We start from the raw sequence: 16704 nt of genomic DNA, 5'->3' as shown, positions 1-16704 counted from the left end.
ATATCACTGAAGTCCAGGTTCAATGAGAGACCCTTTCTCAAGAAATAATATGTGCGATGTTTGTGGATAATGTTGGACATTGACTCCTGCCTTCCACACACATGGACACCAGCACACAAGTGCACAATTACCCAAACACATATACATATGAGCACAAAAAGATTTCTTTTGAGATAACTTTTCACTGTACAGTCCTGGCTGTCCTGACATTTACTGTGTAGTTCATGTTGGTCTCATTATTTTTCTATATATGAATAACAAACTTTCTGATGAAAAAGTCTGATTTATAATATCTGAAGACAGAATGAGAGGGGGGAGGGGGGGAGGAAAGAAACCTAACCAAAGAGATAAATGTCTCTTAATAAAAAACTTAATAATGAAACTGAAGAAGACACTGAAAGATGGAAGTGCCTGCCATGGTCATGAACAGATGCATTTAAGGTTGTGAAACGGCTGTCTCACCCAAAGCAATCTACACCTTCACGCAATCACCATCAGAATTCCAATAACTTTCTGTGCAGACATAGGAAAACAATACAAAAAATCCATAGATATCTCAAATACTCAAATAGCCAAATGCATCGTAAGTAAAAAGAACAGAGATGGAAGGATCACAATCCCTGACCACAATTTATATTAAAAACAGAATTAATGAGATGGCTCAAGGGATAGGGTCTTCGGTTGCATTTCTCACTATGTCTGACAATCTGAGTTCAGTCTCTGGGATCCACATGGAAAGAAAGCTTTTACTTCTCCAAGTTGTCCTCTGACATGCACAAGCACTATGTCACACATGAGCAGTTGCACACAAATTAAAAATAATAACATATATTATAATAAATTAATTTAGCTTAATGTAATTTGTAAGAGTACCAGCTGTGCAACTCCTGGATATATGCCCAAAGAACTTAGTCACTATACCACCAGAGATGCATAAACATACATGTCTCTTACTGCAGTACTTATAATAACTAAGAAATGAAACCATTTTAAATGTACATCAACACATGGATAAACAATATATTGTACAAGTGTACTTTTCAGCCTTAAAGAATCATAAAATCATGACATTTTCGGGAAGATGGATAGGACTGGAGATCATTATGTTAAGTGAAATAAGCCAGGCTTAGAAGAGAAGCATACAAAGACTCTACGCTTAAATTTATATTGGGGGAGTAGAAAGAAGACAAGGGAGCACTCAGGAGGTTGGAGAGATCTTAAATGGGGTGATAGACAAGAGGATGCATGAGACATAAAAGGAGAAGGGAGGTCTATCTGGGAGAAGAATAGGACTTGAAAGAGGAGTGCAAAATAAACTAAAGTAAAATGACAGTTATAGAATAAAACTCCAGGGTAATTTTATATAAATATGGAAAAATCCATAATGACACCTATCACGTTGTATAATAAATTTAAACATTACTTCTAAAAGTTATGTATTTCATTACCAGGTTTGCTGTCTTGGAATTTGCATGGATTTTGTTGTGGTGGACTATTTTCATGTCTGAAAGGCAGAGACCCGAAGAATAGCCAAGGTTCTATTCAATGTCATTCGTTTCTTGACCAGGTATGATGGTATTGATTTTTACAGATTATGTGCATTTATGGAATTTGTATTTTAGGTTCATCGTTTCAAGTTTCCAGTCACACAATACCCAGTTGTTTTGGAAATTATTGATGAAAAACAAAAAGTATCTGTGAAACCTCCATATTTGGTTACCATGACTGAAGTGAATAGGAGGCAAAACTGGCAACTAAGTATGGCTTTCTGACTTCTATGCTTATCTTACAAGTCATTATATTATTACTGTTTTTTTAATGAGTGGATTGCAATGCCTGTTCACATGGGAAATAGCCAGGAGTTTTTAAGAAAAAGATTTGAAACATTGGCATGTTCACATTGAACATGCCATCTCCTTTTATGTTCTCATCACTTCCAGGAACCTGGATTCAGTGGTACAAGGCCAGATTTGTGATTTGAACTGCAGGGCTGGAGAGACTGGTCAGTGGTTAAAAGGGTGTACTGCTCTTGCAGAAGAGCCATGTCAAGCAGCTCACTTAACTGTGACTCCAGCTGCAGGGTGCCCTATGCCTGTGTCTGCCGGGCATGTACATACCCACATACAAACATAATTACAAATAAATCCTTAACAAATGATTTATAGCACAAAAATGACTCTGAAAGTCAAGTTGTAGATTAGTAGCAGCAATGGTTAAGTTTGTGCTGTGTACCAATTGAGGGTCTTTATTATTCACTGTGACACAGTTACCTGAAGGTTCTAGGTGTTGCCGGATATTCTGTAGGGTTTGTTTCTAATTGTGTAAGTGAAGTTTTTCAAAGATTTCTTTTTAGCTGAATGTGGTAGTATACAATTGTAATCCGGCACTTGGTAGGCAGAGGCAAGAGTTCAAGGCCAGTTTCAGTTCTATAGTGAGATGGGATCAGCTTGGGCTACATGAGATATTGTCCCAAGAAGAAGAAAGAACGAAAAGAAAGAGAGTGGGGGTGTCGTGGTAAAAGAGCTGAAAAGAGACACATGTTTTACAATACAAAAGGAAATTTACATAAGTTCAGTTTTACCTCAAAGACACACCTTATAGTTGCATGTTTTGTGCTTATTTATGTGTAAATATTTTCAGGTGATAGACAGACATACAGCCAGACAGATGTATAAAGGCTGGGGCTATAGCTCAGTGCCTACAATGTTTGAAACCTTAGGTTCAATGCCCAGTGTTGCCCCACAATAAGTCAGGAAGATGCAGATAGGTCTGGTGAAGTAGGAAGATGAAGTCAACTGAAGCTTTGATTAGCCATCACTATATTACTAAGTTTGAAGACATTCGGTAGTCAGTGAGTCTTATTCTGACAAACTTAATTTTTTAATTCTTTCTCTATTTAATGTTTCCTTTCCCCAGCTGATCACAGTTTCCCCTCCCTCCCTCTTCTCCTCCCAGTCCCTTCTCACAATCTCTCCTCATCCATGCACCATCTACTCTTTCTCTTTTCTCTCCAGAAAAGATACTCTGTACAATTTAATGCCTTCTTGAAGTGAAAACTCCAGGAAACAAAGTAAAGTTCCCATGTTCCCTAATAAATGTTCACAGTTTCTGTGATATCCTGGTGGCTCTTACCATGTTTGGAGAGTTGACTTTTAAAAACGGAAGCATTTTACAAGCTGATTCTTATATTAAGTTGGCCATAGTGATCATATTCTCAATGGAAATTAGCTAATGAGACAGTCAGGCTTGCATTACTTTCTTTTCTTTTCTTTTTTTGGTTTTTCTAGACAGGGTTTCTTTGTGTAGCATTGAAATTGAATTACTTTCGTTAGCTCCTCTCACCACTACACCACTAGAGTTTATAACACCTACATAGGCTCACTGGTTTAGAAAGAATGACAAGGTAAGTGGGAAGACTTGTTTACTTCCCCTGGAGAACCCTTAAGTGATCCTATTTTGCAACTCTACTGCCATTTACCCACCACTATGAAAAATGCAAACCATGACCTGTCAGGATGGGTTTCTCATGAGTCAGAGGCTAAGAAGAACTGAAGCTGCAGCAAGGTGGTCAGATGCTCTCTCCTGCTAGAGGAGGGCATGGGAGAAATGCGAGGTCATTAGTCTAATCCCCCCTGATGAGAAGTGTTAATCTAATTCACCCTGAAGAGAAGTGAGGATGTTGTTTGGTGGCAGAGTGTTGTCTAGTGTGAAAAAGGAACTGGAGTTCAATCCCTAGTACCAGAATTTTAAATTAATTTTTATGAATGTGGTTGTTTTTCCTGCATGTCTGTGTACATCACTTGAATGCCTGGTACCTTCAAGTGGCCAGAAGAAGCAATCAGGTCCCTAGAATTGAAGTTACAGATGATTGGGAGTTGCCATTTTGGTGGTGGGACTCAAATGTAGGTCCTGTACAACAGCAGACAATGTTCTTAACCACTCAACCCTCTCTCCAGCCCCTAAGAACAAGACACTTCATAAAAATAGGCAATTCTCTCATGAGGCCATACCCACCCTTGGGTGTGTCTTATTTTCTGTAACTCTTTGAGATGTCCATATCCATGCTCTGGGGTATATATTTTTGCTTTCTTCTAAGTGTCTCTTTTTCTGTCTTAGCCTTTCTGCCTAAACCTATATTAAAGTATCTTTACTAAAAGTGAACTCTAAAGGTACTTACAAAGTCAAACAATACTAAGATCAAGAGTTACCTTAGTAACATCACACAATAGACTCTTCCATTGTACCTTACTGTATATAAAAACATGAAAATGTAAGTGTCCTATAAATGTATTTTGTATGTTTCAGAACACAATATGCCAGCAAATGTTAAGAAAATGAAGGACTACTTAGATCCAAGGCTTAAGACTCCAGTGTATAATCCTTTTGGTCTCAACCTAAGTATAAGGGTGAGTTGCCAGCATTTTCATGTTTACCACGTAAAGTTTAGAGGAAAGCATGCATATGCTAAAGTAAGATTTCAAGTTCAGATATTGGTGAATGGTGAGAATTTAGAAGCTTTAAAGTATATAGAAAATATTTCTTTCTTCTCCATTCCCTGGTTGTCCTGTTTCTAAAGAAATCTGAATGTTGAACAGAACATTAATTTAGTATTTTCTAAAAGATAGGCCAGATCAACTGGCTAAAGGGAAGTAGAGCAGTTGTTTGCAAAAGTTAGGGATCACAGGGATACATAAAGCACAGGTAAGTGTGAAAATGCAGAGACATGTTAAAGTCACAGATATGCAGTACTTATCCCTAGCATAGGTGTGGGCTTTGGGATCCCATTCCACATAGAGGGATACTCCCTGAGCCAAGACACATGGGGGTAGGCCTAGGCCCTATCCCAAAGGATATGATAGACTCTGATGACCCCCTATGGAAAGCCTCACCCTCCCTGGGAGCAGAAAGGATATGTGATATGTAGGGTTTTTGTTGGGGGGGGTAAGGGTGGAGGGATGGGAGAGGGAACTGGGATTGACATGTAAAACAATCTTGTTTCTAATTCAAATAAAAAATCTGCAAAAAAAGTCACAGATGTAAAGGCTAACTCAAAGGGGTGTTCATGACAGCCAAATTGTTTTATGTTTTAATTTCATTCTGAAAATGAAACTTCATCATTGAGTTCCTGCTTTACTACCTCTTTATTTTATATGTGATGTTGATGTCAAAGGCCTTGACACTCCTTATAAAGTGGCTCCCATAGATATTTCTGTCTAAAGGAATACACACATTGACAATCACCATCTGTGTTTGTTCCACAGGGCTCTGAGCTGTTTCACTTCAAGGTGTCTGTGATTCCTGGGTCAGCTTTTGTGACTTACATGAAGAATTTCAGGTATAGTAAGTGCATAAACTATGAAATGAGATGATGACTGAGAAAATGACACAACAATTGTCAATCCAAGTTATGGATGACGATAAAACTGTGGGCAGAATCTGTGTGCAGGATAAGGCTTGGACAGGGTGTGGCCGAAAATGAGAGTGTGGTGGTAGAGGATGCTGAATGTCAACAAAATTGTGGGTTGAATTTTTCTGTGTGGTTAATTGTGGGGATCATACGATGTCTAGCGTTTTCATTACCACATCCAGAAAATGTAACCACTCTGCTTTTCCTTTTTTAGATTTATGTCGACGAAGTACCATTGCCTTTTCCAGGACATATACTTATTGCTGTTGCAACATCCGTACTGCTAGGGGGATTAATTTTTGTAGCATTTTTATTCCAACTTCGTAACATCCACCCATTGAGAGCATTCCGGAGATATGTCAGAGGAACTATTAGACAATCATCAAATATAAGTATCGACTCATAAGAGAAAATCTGCATAGTGAACAAATTACAATCATCAATTATCTGTATTTCTGACTTCTATTAAATATGTCCACATAATACATTTATATTTTTAAAGTACACATTAGGTACAGTGATATAGAATTTTTATACTATTATAATTCTAGTTGCTTTTGGTCAGTAATTCCACATTCCATTGTCTTATTTTTACCTCATAGATACTTATTTTAGCACTTTACATAGGTTTTGTGTTTTCTGTTTTTTAGATTCTTTTGAAAAATATAAAACGATAACCAATTATCTGTGTAATATGTTTTCTGCATTATTCAGCTCTTATGACATAGAGTCCGTTTTGTAGGGCCAGGTTCTAGATAGAATAGTGGTACAAAGAGGGCGCCATTACACCATAGAAGTCAGGCAAGGAGAGACTAATCAGTGAATATGTTTTTCAGAGCTTTGTAGAAAATTTTATTAAAGAAGTCATTCAGGTTTCTTAAAGAAGGCCAAACTGGTTTGTGGTTCCAGTAAGAGCGGAAGGTGACTCCATCATCAGTACTCGAAGAATGTAGTGATTGAGCCAGGTGTTGGTTTCAAAGATGCAGCATACAGAACTCCAAAGGATATGCCTCTGTGTGCTTTAGTGAAGTTGTCCCCAGGATCTGAAAAGTGGTGGCTACACCCAGGTATCAGACCTGGCATGCCTGGAGGAGATTTGTGAGAGAGGACAGTGCTATGGGTTCATTAGGGCATGGAGGAGAGACAGAGTGGACTACTCAGAAATGACCAGCCCTTCAGGAACTGTAAAGTTTAAGATCAGGGGCATTTCCTGTTTTATAATCACCTCTTATGTTGCAAAATAAGATTATCATGAATGAGAAGAGATCTCAGAGCCCCGACTGTCATGGTCACTCACTAAGCAGAAAAGCTTAAGGCAGTCTTGGGGCTGGAGAGATGGCTCAGTGGCTTGGAGCACTTGTTGCTCTTGCAGAGGGTGTGGGTTGAATGTCAGCACCACATAGTAGCTCACACCATCTGGTGCTTCTCTGTTCTATGCATCCCTCACTGCCTGTCTCAGCTGTTTTCTCAGCAATGTGACCAGATACCTGACATAAGCAAATAAAAAGAAGAAAAATTTCCCAGGGCTCAGAGCTCCCTAGAGTATTCTAGTATGATAGGGAAAACATGGTAGTGAAATTTGCTCCTATCCATGTTAGCTGGAGAAAAAAAGCAGCTGGTCATATCAACAGGCATGTAACAGAAAGTTAACCAAAAGTGTGGTCTATCTATAACCTGACACTGTGTCCACCATTGGTGCCCTACTTCCAAACATTTCCACTGCTTCTAAAACAATGCCAGCAACTGGAGGCCAATTATCAAATACTGACCTGTGAGTGACCTTCACAATATAGTCCAAATCATCATTAAGTAGTTGAATATCCCCACTTGGCCTCAAGCTATTTTGTGATCTTTCATTGCATTTGGTAACTAGCATTGGAAAATCACTTAGAACCATCCTGATACTGGGTTTCAAGCTCCAAGCTAAGATCAAAGAAGCAAAGTAGTTGGCCACTAGCTCTTTCCTCTACCTCAGGCTGAAATGGCAATCCTGTCTCCACCAAGTTCATACTGAAGTCTCAGAATGCTGCCTCTCCTCCACATGGTTAGAGACAAATTCTCCTATGAAACCCTCAACATGGTTAGAGACAAATTCTCCTACAAGACCCTTAGATTCTTCTGTTTATACCTCCCTAGTGCTGGGATTAAAGGCAAGTGATCCCAAGTGCTGAGAACACCATTGTGTGAGCTGTTTCTAGTTAGGACTAGATCAGTTTAATGTAGCTCAGTGTGGCCTTGAACTAACAGGGATCCATCTGCTTGTCTCTTGAGTCCTGGGATTAAAGGTGTGTGCCACCACTGCCTACCTTTTATAGCTAACCAGTATGGCTGCTGGGACTAACTGTGTGTATCAGCACTGTCTGGGTCTATAGTTTGTAGCTTTTTTGCATCCTGAACTCTCAGGAAAGCTTTGTTAAATCATAAATAATATATCACCACAGTGTGGCCTGGGATATGGTGATGACGAGAAGGGGGCTGTTGGCCGCAGCCTGGGCAGCACTGAAGAAGTGTTGGTAGTCCAGTGGGCAGAAGGCTTCCCTGGGATCTGGGTGACAGGGTGGACTCTGGTGGAGCAGGGAACTCCTTAGGCTTCTTTTATTTTTGTGATTTTAGGTTTTTTATTACTTTATTTTAGAAAAACAAAGGTTTACAATTGATGCCTTGAGTCACTGTCACAAATCAAGAGTAATACAGACTTTAACAAACTTTTATAGCTTAGCCCCAACTAGAAAGTTTTTTGTTTTTGTTTTTATTTTTGGTTTGTTTTTTGTTTTTTGTTTGGGTTTGGGGGTTTTGTTGTTATTTTTTGTTCTTTTTGTGGGGGGATGTTGAGCTTGGCTTGCTATTGGACTCAGAGAATTTTTTAAATGCATATTTGTAAAAATAAAGTGACAGGACTGTACCCCAGAGGAAGCCTCCTGTCCCACCAGAGTCCAGGCCAGCATCCTGAACCCCAAGTTCTAGAAGACCCGGCTAAGTGGGGAGCTGGAAACCTGGAAACAGAGAAAGGAGAAGACAAACAAAGGCATCTGTCTCCCACCCAACTCCTAAACAGACTTCTCCAGCCGATGTCACACACCCAAGAGCATACATGAATTGAACTATATGGGTTTTTTTGTTTTTGTTTTGTTTTGGTTTGGTTTGGTTTTTTTGGGGGGAGGCCTCAGTTTTTTTTAAGGGGTTGACCACTAGGAATTTGACCATGCTCTAGCTCCCGTGAGTATATAGGCATTGCAAATTGAACTTGTTTTTCTCCTCCTTCTCCTTCTCCATCTTTTGCTTCTTCTCCTTCTTTTACTTGAGGCAGTCACAAAGTTTGGGGGGAAGCAGACCTGGGAAGACAGGCAAGTTAGTGTGATCGGGTGCATTGTGTGACATTCCCAAATAATCAATAAAAATATTATGTTGGGAAAAAGTGACAAACTTAACCCCTCTGTTTAATTAATAGTCCGAACATCACACATTTGTTTATGTTTAACAATTTGTGCATTAAAAGAATAGTGATTTTTCCCTGTCTGTTTCATCATGAAGCAATGATGGAAATATTATTTTCTAAGACTAAAATCAACAGCCTGCAAATGAAATCACCAGAGACATCATGAGCAATAAAATTCACGAAACAGCAACAATAGGCATAATTGCTTTAAATACTCACAAGGGCCTTCCTGCCACGTTTTACTCACTTGGTATTTTTACATTTCAGACTATATCTATACACTAGGAAGAAAACAAAAATTCTAAGTGTAATGTCAGACAAGTTTCAGATAACAGAAGCTACAAGAATATTGATGTTCACAATGAAGAAGGGTTTCAGGACACAGTGATGCATGAGATACTAGTTAAAAACATGTACATTCTCTGAAATATTCTTAGGTGTCGCTCACTATCAGATTCAACCAAGAGCTGCAACTTGAAATTTCAGAAATCAAAGGCTACTTCATTGCAAATGAGAGAAAAGGTGGAATGCCAATTTCCTGAAGAATTCTGTTACTAGTATTTAATCATGGGACCCATCACTGAATTAGAATATCAATCTTTTTCTAAGTGAAGAGATCTGCCTTGATTTTGAAGTATTTTTCTCCTGGCAAGCAAGCAGTGCCCAGAACCCTGATTTCACATTGAAAAGAAATGCACAGTGGTGAAGAAATTGTAAAATCTGCTGTGTGAGCAACATGACAATGCAAATGAGAACACTGAAAAGAGGAAATGGGTAAAAGTAATGTTTTCAATGCAAAAAAAGTATTCACTTACACACTTTGTTTTTCCCCAATGAATACATTTTAACAGTACAAACAGAGCATGAGGATCATTATATAGCTGTGAAAAGAATACACAGAACTGAAGCTCTCACTCATAAAAGAATCACAGAACACAGTCATCACTGTTTATTGATACAAATTTGCTTTGTGGTCTTATTTAGGAGCAATGATTGACAAGACACACAATGCTTGATGGTGATAAACAAGAAGAAAGTCACTAGTGTGGTTCTTTATTTCCTCGTGTCTCTCTCCTTACTAGACATTCTCATGAATAAAGCATCTATATTTACCTAAGGTTTTTTCCTTCCTGTAAAACACACTTGACTATTGGGCTGTCAATATGAGTTTTCCCAGGAGTCCTTATTCTTTGGAGAGAAGTCTACTTGTTACATGAATGCCACTTATCTCCAGTTTCTACTTGAGAATATTTAGTTCTAGTATCTCCTGAAATTCCTCATGACTGCATATTTATACCATTATCAGTGACATTAATAATGAAAGACTGAATATTAAAATGGGTGGTTTTCAAATATGAAAAGAATACATGGACACAATAAAACTATGACTAACAGTTCCCTCGCTCTACAGATGAACGAGTTTGAGTTCAGTGCTGATTAATACTGCAACAGAAACCAGAAGATCCCCTGGCAACCAAAGCAAGAAAAATCCTAGGTAGCCTCAATGTCAAAACCACAAACTACAGTTGTAAATGCTTAGTGGATCCTTCACAATAGATTCTAAAGCACTCAAAGAACCACCGCCTGAATGTTTATCTCATGGAAATTCTAAAATTATCTAAAACAAAAACCTTAAAACTAACAAAGTAATCTCTAGTAAGCATGTTTATCACAAAATACCCACTCTTAGACATGACTTGCATGACTTCCCTAAACTGAAGCCTAGAGAGGCCATGGCATGAAGCTGTGAAGTTGAAACCTGGATTGACTTGGAGACCTCAAGATGTTAGAGATGCCAGAGCGATGGGATACCTGCTGAGGAAAGCTGCTAATAGGGATTGCACTTTATGCCATAAAAAAGTCACACCATTTTAAACCTCAGGATCTCAGACTTGATTCATGGAAAAAGTTACTAGTTTTTAAGTGCCTAAATTTTAAAGACTTGATTTGTTTGTATAAATTTTATCAAAAATAAATGAAAATTGATATCATAGGTGGAATACTACTTTCACTATAAATCACACTTCTATATTATTATCATTATCATTGCCATTAATTGTGTTTTTTTAAGAGACAAGATCTCTCTATATTGCCCTGCCTGTCCTGGAACTAACAAAGTAGACCAGTCTAGCCTTGAGCTCTTCTGTAAGTAGATCATGGGGAAAAGGAACCTTGAAAAAAAACTTCTCAAAACTTGCTTATTTAAAAATTAAAAAATAAAAACATTTTTTCCTCTTTTGGAAAAATCAGAGATAAAAGTAACATAGAAGAACAAGGTAGTCCAGGGAAGTTGCAAGAATACTACTGTGTGATTTTTAAAAATAGCCACAGAACCTCTAACAACACAGACATGTGATAATCATTTCTTAGCTGTTTTTATTCTACAATGCAGTTCAGTCTCTCAAACGTTCAGAAAAATCAAATGTGTCAAGACCCAAATGCTCTGGGAAACTCCCATCTTCATCTACTTTGTGTAAAGCAAGAGAAGCAGTTCAATTTCTGTCTCTTTGGCTATTATGCAGTCCCGGAAGAGGAAACAAACAATCTCAACTACAGCAATTCAGCAGGAAGTTACGACTTCACAGAGCTTCAGGTAAGGAACTGACATCATGGGCTGTCACATGGTTGCTGGCCATTCCCATCTGACCTTAGAGAACAAGGAAGTTTGATGTATCCTGGATTGACAGTGCTTTATGTTAAGAAAAAGCTGCTTGGGGTCAGATGCTCTATTTAAATCAAAGGAACTAAAGACCTTTAGGGACCTAAAAGCCTCAGATGAGCTGAGAAATTGTTCAGGAAAGTTGATTTGACTGACGAACACCTTTGGTAAGTTTCTGATAAGATCAACATCTGACATTTTCTGGTAATTACCATTTTTCAACCTCAGGGAAACTGACTTCCTATAGAAACTTACCATCCCAAAGTTCCCCCTTTTTGTCCTATAAAGTCCCTAACCCCTCATCTGCCACTTGCACATTCTCCACCCCTGCAGAGACACTGAAAAACTTTGATTGTTCCGATTAAACAACAATTCTGTTTTGGAAAAAAACCAAAAAAAAGTAGAGAGAGATTAAGGTTTGACTGCTGCCAATGAAGAGAGAAAAGTGACCAATGGGGAGGTCACTGTTGACCTGTGACTAAAAACAGTTTATGTGGACAGTACAGAATTGAGATGCATGGCTTGGAGTCCCTTTCAGTCTGTATTAGATATGAAGCAGCACAGTTAGGATTTTTAAGCACCTCTTTTGAGTTTAGTAGAGAATAAAGACTAACACCACACCCTCACTTTTGCTTTGACTCTTATTTCCTTGTGTTGCCCCTCTGTAACACAAATAACCAAAACCCAGAGACAGATATTTGGTTCAACCTGATGGTCAGACAATCAAAGCAGCCAAGCCAGTAGCTCTTACCTCTACCTAAGGTAGAAAGAGTGATCCAGCTAGCTCCATAAATCCTGAGAATGCAATCCTAGACTATTGCCTCCCCTCAACATGACTGAAGAATAAATCTTCTCATGAGGCCCTTCTCCTCATGGGATTAAAGGCATGTGATCCCAGGTGCTAAGATCACCTTTGTGGGAGCTGTTTCTCTTTAGGACTGCATCAATTTCATTGTAGCTCAGTGTGGCCTTGAACTAACAGACATACCTCTGCTTGTCTCTTGAGTCCTGGGATTAAAGGTGTGTGCCAGCAGTGCCTGGCTCTATGGCTAGTAGTATGGCTGCTGGGATTAAAGGTGTGAATCACCATTGCTGACTCTCTGGCTTGTGGTAAACTTCCTTTCTGTAACCTCAGGCAAGCTTTATCAAACCATATATAATGTATCACACACCACTCCTATCTCTAACTGTTCTACCTGCTCTACTTGATTGCTCCAGAAGAAGTGGAGGATTCATCCTTGGCACTCCCACTTCCCTCACCCCTGGCCATCAGGAATCCCACCTGCTCTACTTACAAAGCACTTTGGGCTGTTCCTGCTCAATTTCTGCATGGCATGCACCACAGCCTGAGGCTTAAAGGCAGCTCTGGGATGTGGTGATGCAACAGCTGCTAGCCATGGCCTTTATTCCATTCCTGCCATTCTTCTCCAAGCATCTAACAGTGGGATCTTTTCTAAAGCTTACATCAGAGTTATCACCTTCCTACTCAATGCACTCAGTTGATTCTGTTTTGTTACAGCTAGTTAAAATCCTTCACCTGTCCCACAAGCTCTGCCAGCCCTTCCAAACTCAGGGGACACCAACCGTGCCATCATTTTCTGTGCTTCAGCAAGAAGAGGTCCTCTCAGATTCTCAAGCAGGCCAATCCTATTTCTGCATACTGATACACCCTCCCCCCCCCACACACGTTCCTTGTTTGCTCCATCAGGCTATGGTCCTGGCTATCTGGGATTTGTCACTGTATGGAGGCCATCAAAGTTTGTTCAAAGCTTATGTGAATTTTGTTCTAGTTTATATGCTGATATTTACCTCAGACAAGATCCAATAGGGTCCCCTCTGTATCATAAATGTTTAATCCTTCATGCATTGTGACCTTTATTATCCATTCTTTCACAGGTGCAATGTCTAAAAATAAAAGACAAACAACTTTTTACATGTCATGTTGATGAAATGGAAGCTTTGTGAATACTAACAACACTTGTACCTTTTAGAATCATTTTGACTACATCTATGTGTCAAATTTCACACAGTTTCTGCAAACCTATATTCTGATAAAATAATGGAAAAGAATTATAAAATGATTTTACTACCACAAGAATGTACCTTGGTGCTAATAAATTCAGATCCTAAGTTCTCTCCTACAGCTACAATGAGGGGAAATAAAAATCATAACCCTTTTGAGAAACACTATAATATCTCTTTAACGTGTCTGTCAAAGAAAAGCATAGGCCCTGAGGGTGGCAATGCTGAATTTGACCAAATGTGTAAGGAAAATTTTACAACATTTCTTACCAAACTACTGTCCATAAATGAAGCAGAAATACATTCTCCAAGTCAGTATTACCCTGATACCAAACCAGATAAGGGCAGATCATGATGAGAAAACTCTAAGCCAACATCCCTGATGAACCTTAAGGTAGGATATCCCAAACAAATACTACAACACTGGGACCTGAAGAGATCATTTAGTGGTTAAAAGCAATTGCTGTTCTACTAATGGAACCAGGCTCAGTTCCCAGCAACCACATGGCCAACACAACCAATATAACTTCAATTCCAGGCCTTCAAAACCCTCTTCTGGACTCTGTGAGCTTTGTGTACAGTCAGAACATAAGAATAAATCTTTAAAAATACTAGAAATCTACCAGTAGTGAACATACTTAGTCCTGTTCTGTACTTTCTTTCAGACTGAGGACTAACGTCTTTCATTCGAGGTCACCAGACACAGGTTTCACAGGAATACATTAAAATGTGACTGGTTTAATTCTGGGATAGGTATACAAAACAGATTGTATGTGGCCATGGGAGCCTCTTGTGAAGTAAAGCATGGATATAAAATGGAATTAACTAGCATCATTGCAACATTACCTGCCATCTTTAGTCCATTTCTGACTCTTTGGTACTGGGGACTTCACTCAGATTCATTCTGGGTACCTTTAGTGAGAATGCAGAACCAACAAGAAGCATTCACACAGCAATGAGTACAGGAGAGAATTGGCAAACTCAATGTAGACACAGCCCTTTCTAACCTCTGTACCTTGTGTGTTTACTTGTTTATCTTGCAATAAGTTCATTTGTCAGTCTTTGATTTAAGTCCTATTTGTTTTCAAAACAAGTAGGGAGCTCTTTATGACAGGTTGCCTTATAGGTTTCAATATATAGAGACAAAATAACCTTTTGGCTATTATGTTTTGACTTATGTACTCAAATAAGCATCTGAACACTCTAAAACAGGTATTATATTAAAGATGATAGATTTGGAAAACTACCAAAGGAAATCTCTGATACTCTTGACGGAGGCAGTCAGTTGGAGATTCCAACTGCCTATCCTTTAGATTTTTCTTAGCAGGCTTCTGTACTTAGTAGCAGCTGATTGGCTGTTACCAAAACTAAGTGGACTGTTAAGGCAGTCAACTGTAAAACTCTGCTAGGGCAGTCAACTGTGAAAACTCAGCTCTTGACAGTTGGGTCTTTAATCTATATAGAAGAAGCAAGGCTAAATGTAAACAACAACAACAACCAAAACAAAACAAAAAGGAAAGAAAGGAAAGACAAGGAGGGAGACATACATGAAAGGTACTTATAGTAACGAATCCTAAGCTTCCTTCTATGATATTAATGGATGCAATCACTTTTCTGTGACAATAGAATAGGTACAAATAAGTCAGATGGGGGAGGAGATGGCTTCTTCTTTGGTTGAATTCACAATGTTGTCACAGAAGAGAAATACCCCAAATACATTGTTTTAGACAGTTGTGTGAATTCAGTTCTAGATACTGAATGTTCAATCTACATTGTAGTCTCTATTCAGAAGAAACATGAGTAAAATACAAAAAGAAAAGGCAATCAGGGAGGAGTTAGAGGTAATTATGATAATGGGTAATAAGCTCCCTGCTGTAATGTTCATTTAATGCAATCAACTGCCTATGACAAAGGAATAGCTACCAATGAACTGGATGGGGAGAAGTTCGGGCCCTTCTTTGATACAATTTGCAGTCTTTGGTGCCAGAGAAGAGGGAAATTCAACATGTGTGGTTTCTCATGGGCATTTACATAAAACCCATAATAATTAAAGGCATGGGAAACTAGAGATGTTTAACTGTTGCCAGTTCAATTGTTAAATGAGTTGAAAATAAGTAAAAGACATTGCCATTTATTGTTATGTAGCTTCCAAGTTTGACTCTGACTAGTGAAAGAGATAGTGTAATGTCAGGTAAGCTGAAACATCTGAACTTAATGAATTGAGACTCATGTAACTGAAGAAAGTAGCTGGAGAGGTAATCAATACTTCTTCTCTGTAAAGAAGCTGTGAGGTGTCATAAGCACAGACAGTGTAGAATAGCTGCCATACTAATCTCACTGAATAAACAGTGAACTTAGAGAAACAACATAGCTGAAAAAATTTCAATTGTTTAAGATTCACTAAAGCTAAAATCTCTCTAGATTGGAAGTTATTGTTAAATAAAGGGAATATCAACTTAGAGAAAATGGTGCTAGTGAAAGAAAATGAGATAAAGGTTTGTATCACCCAGTTTAGTGATAGGTCAAGCCTAATCATTTCTGATATACTTGATTTTTTAAAAATTTGTGGCATCTTCATATGTTGCCTAAATCTGCTGAGTGCACAGATCTTGGTTCTAAGCTAATCTGTGACCAGGTAGTAATGATCTTCAGACATGCTTGTATTACTTACTCTTTTTTTTTTTTTTTTTACTGTGATAAAATGCCACTACCAAGCGACTTAGAGAGGAAACTGTGTATTTGGGATTCTGGTTCCAGAGGGTTAGACTCTGTGATGACAGAGTGAAGGCATGGGGCAAGCTCAGGAAGCTGAGGGCTCACATCTTGAATTGGGAGCCCCAGAAAAGAGAGATTGAACTCTCAATGCCTATCTTGAATGACATATTTCCTCCAACAGGTGACATGACATAAACCTCATAAAACAGTGCCATCAATTGAGGATCAAGTGTTTGATTTGTCTGAGACTATATAGTACTAATCATTCAAACCACCATGAACCTTAAAGTGCATTCTGTCACTAAAACAAAAGAATAAGTAACTAAGGCTGAATCCTGAAATAAGGCTATGCAGTTAGTAACAGAGCAGTTAGTGGACCTGAGACCACTTCTGCTGTGTCTCCCTTGAATCAAGTCTCTCCAGTCTCTTTTCTACCTGAGTGTTTACAGTCTTCCACAGGCAGTT

General features: G+C 38.7%; 1 protein-coding gene across 1 annotated transcript in view; it reads left to right on the top strand.

The window, feature by feature from the left end:
- The window catches only part of LOC100751495 (cation channel sperm-associated protein subunit beta-like), a 131031-nt gene extending 125218 nt beyond the window's left edge, over positions 1-5813 (top strand). Inside the window, 5 exon segments of the mRNA XM_027419549.1 lie at positions 1623-1758; positions 4306-4406; positions 5262-5301; positions 5304-5335; positions 5622-5813. Coding sequence (XP_027275350.1) covers positions 1623-1758; positions 4306-4406; positions 5262-5301; positions 5304-5335; positions 5622-5813 — 501 coding nt within the window.
- Positions 5814-16704: the final 10891 nt, after the last annotated feature.

The sequence above is a fragment of the Cricetulus griseus genome, chromosome 5, assembly GCF_003668045.3.
Source record: "Cricetulus griseus strain 17A/GY chromosome 5, alternate assembly CriGri-PICRH-1.0, whole genome shotgun sequence".
Classification (NCBI taxonomy): domain Eukaryota; kingdom Metazoa; phylum Chordata; class Mammalia; order Rodentia; family Cricetidae; genus Cricetulus; species Cricetulus griseus.
This window is presented reverse-complemented; position numbering and strand designations above follow the sequence as displayed.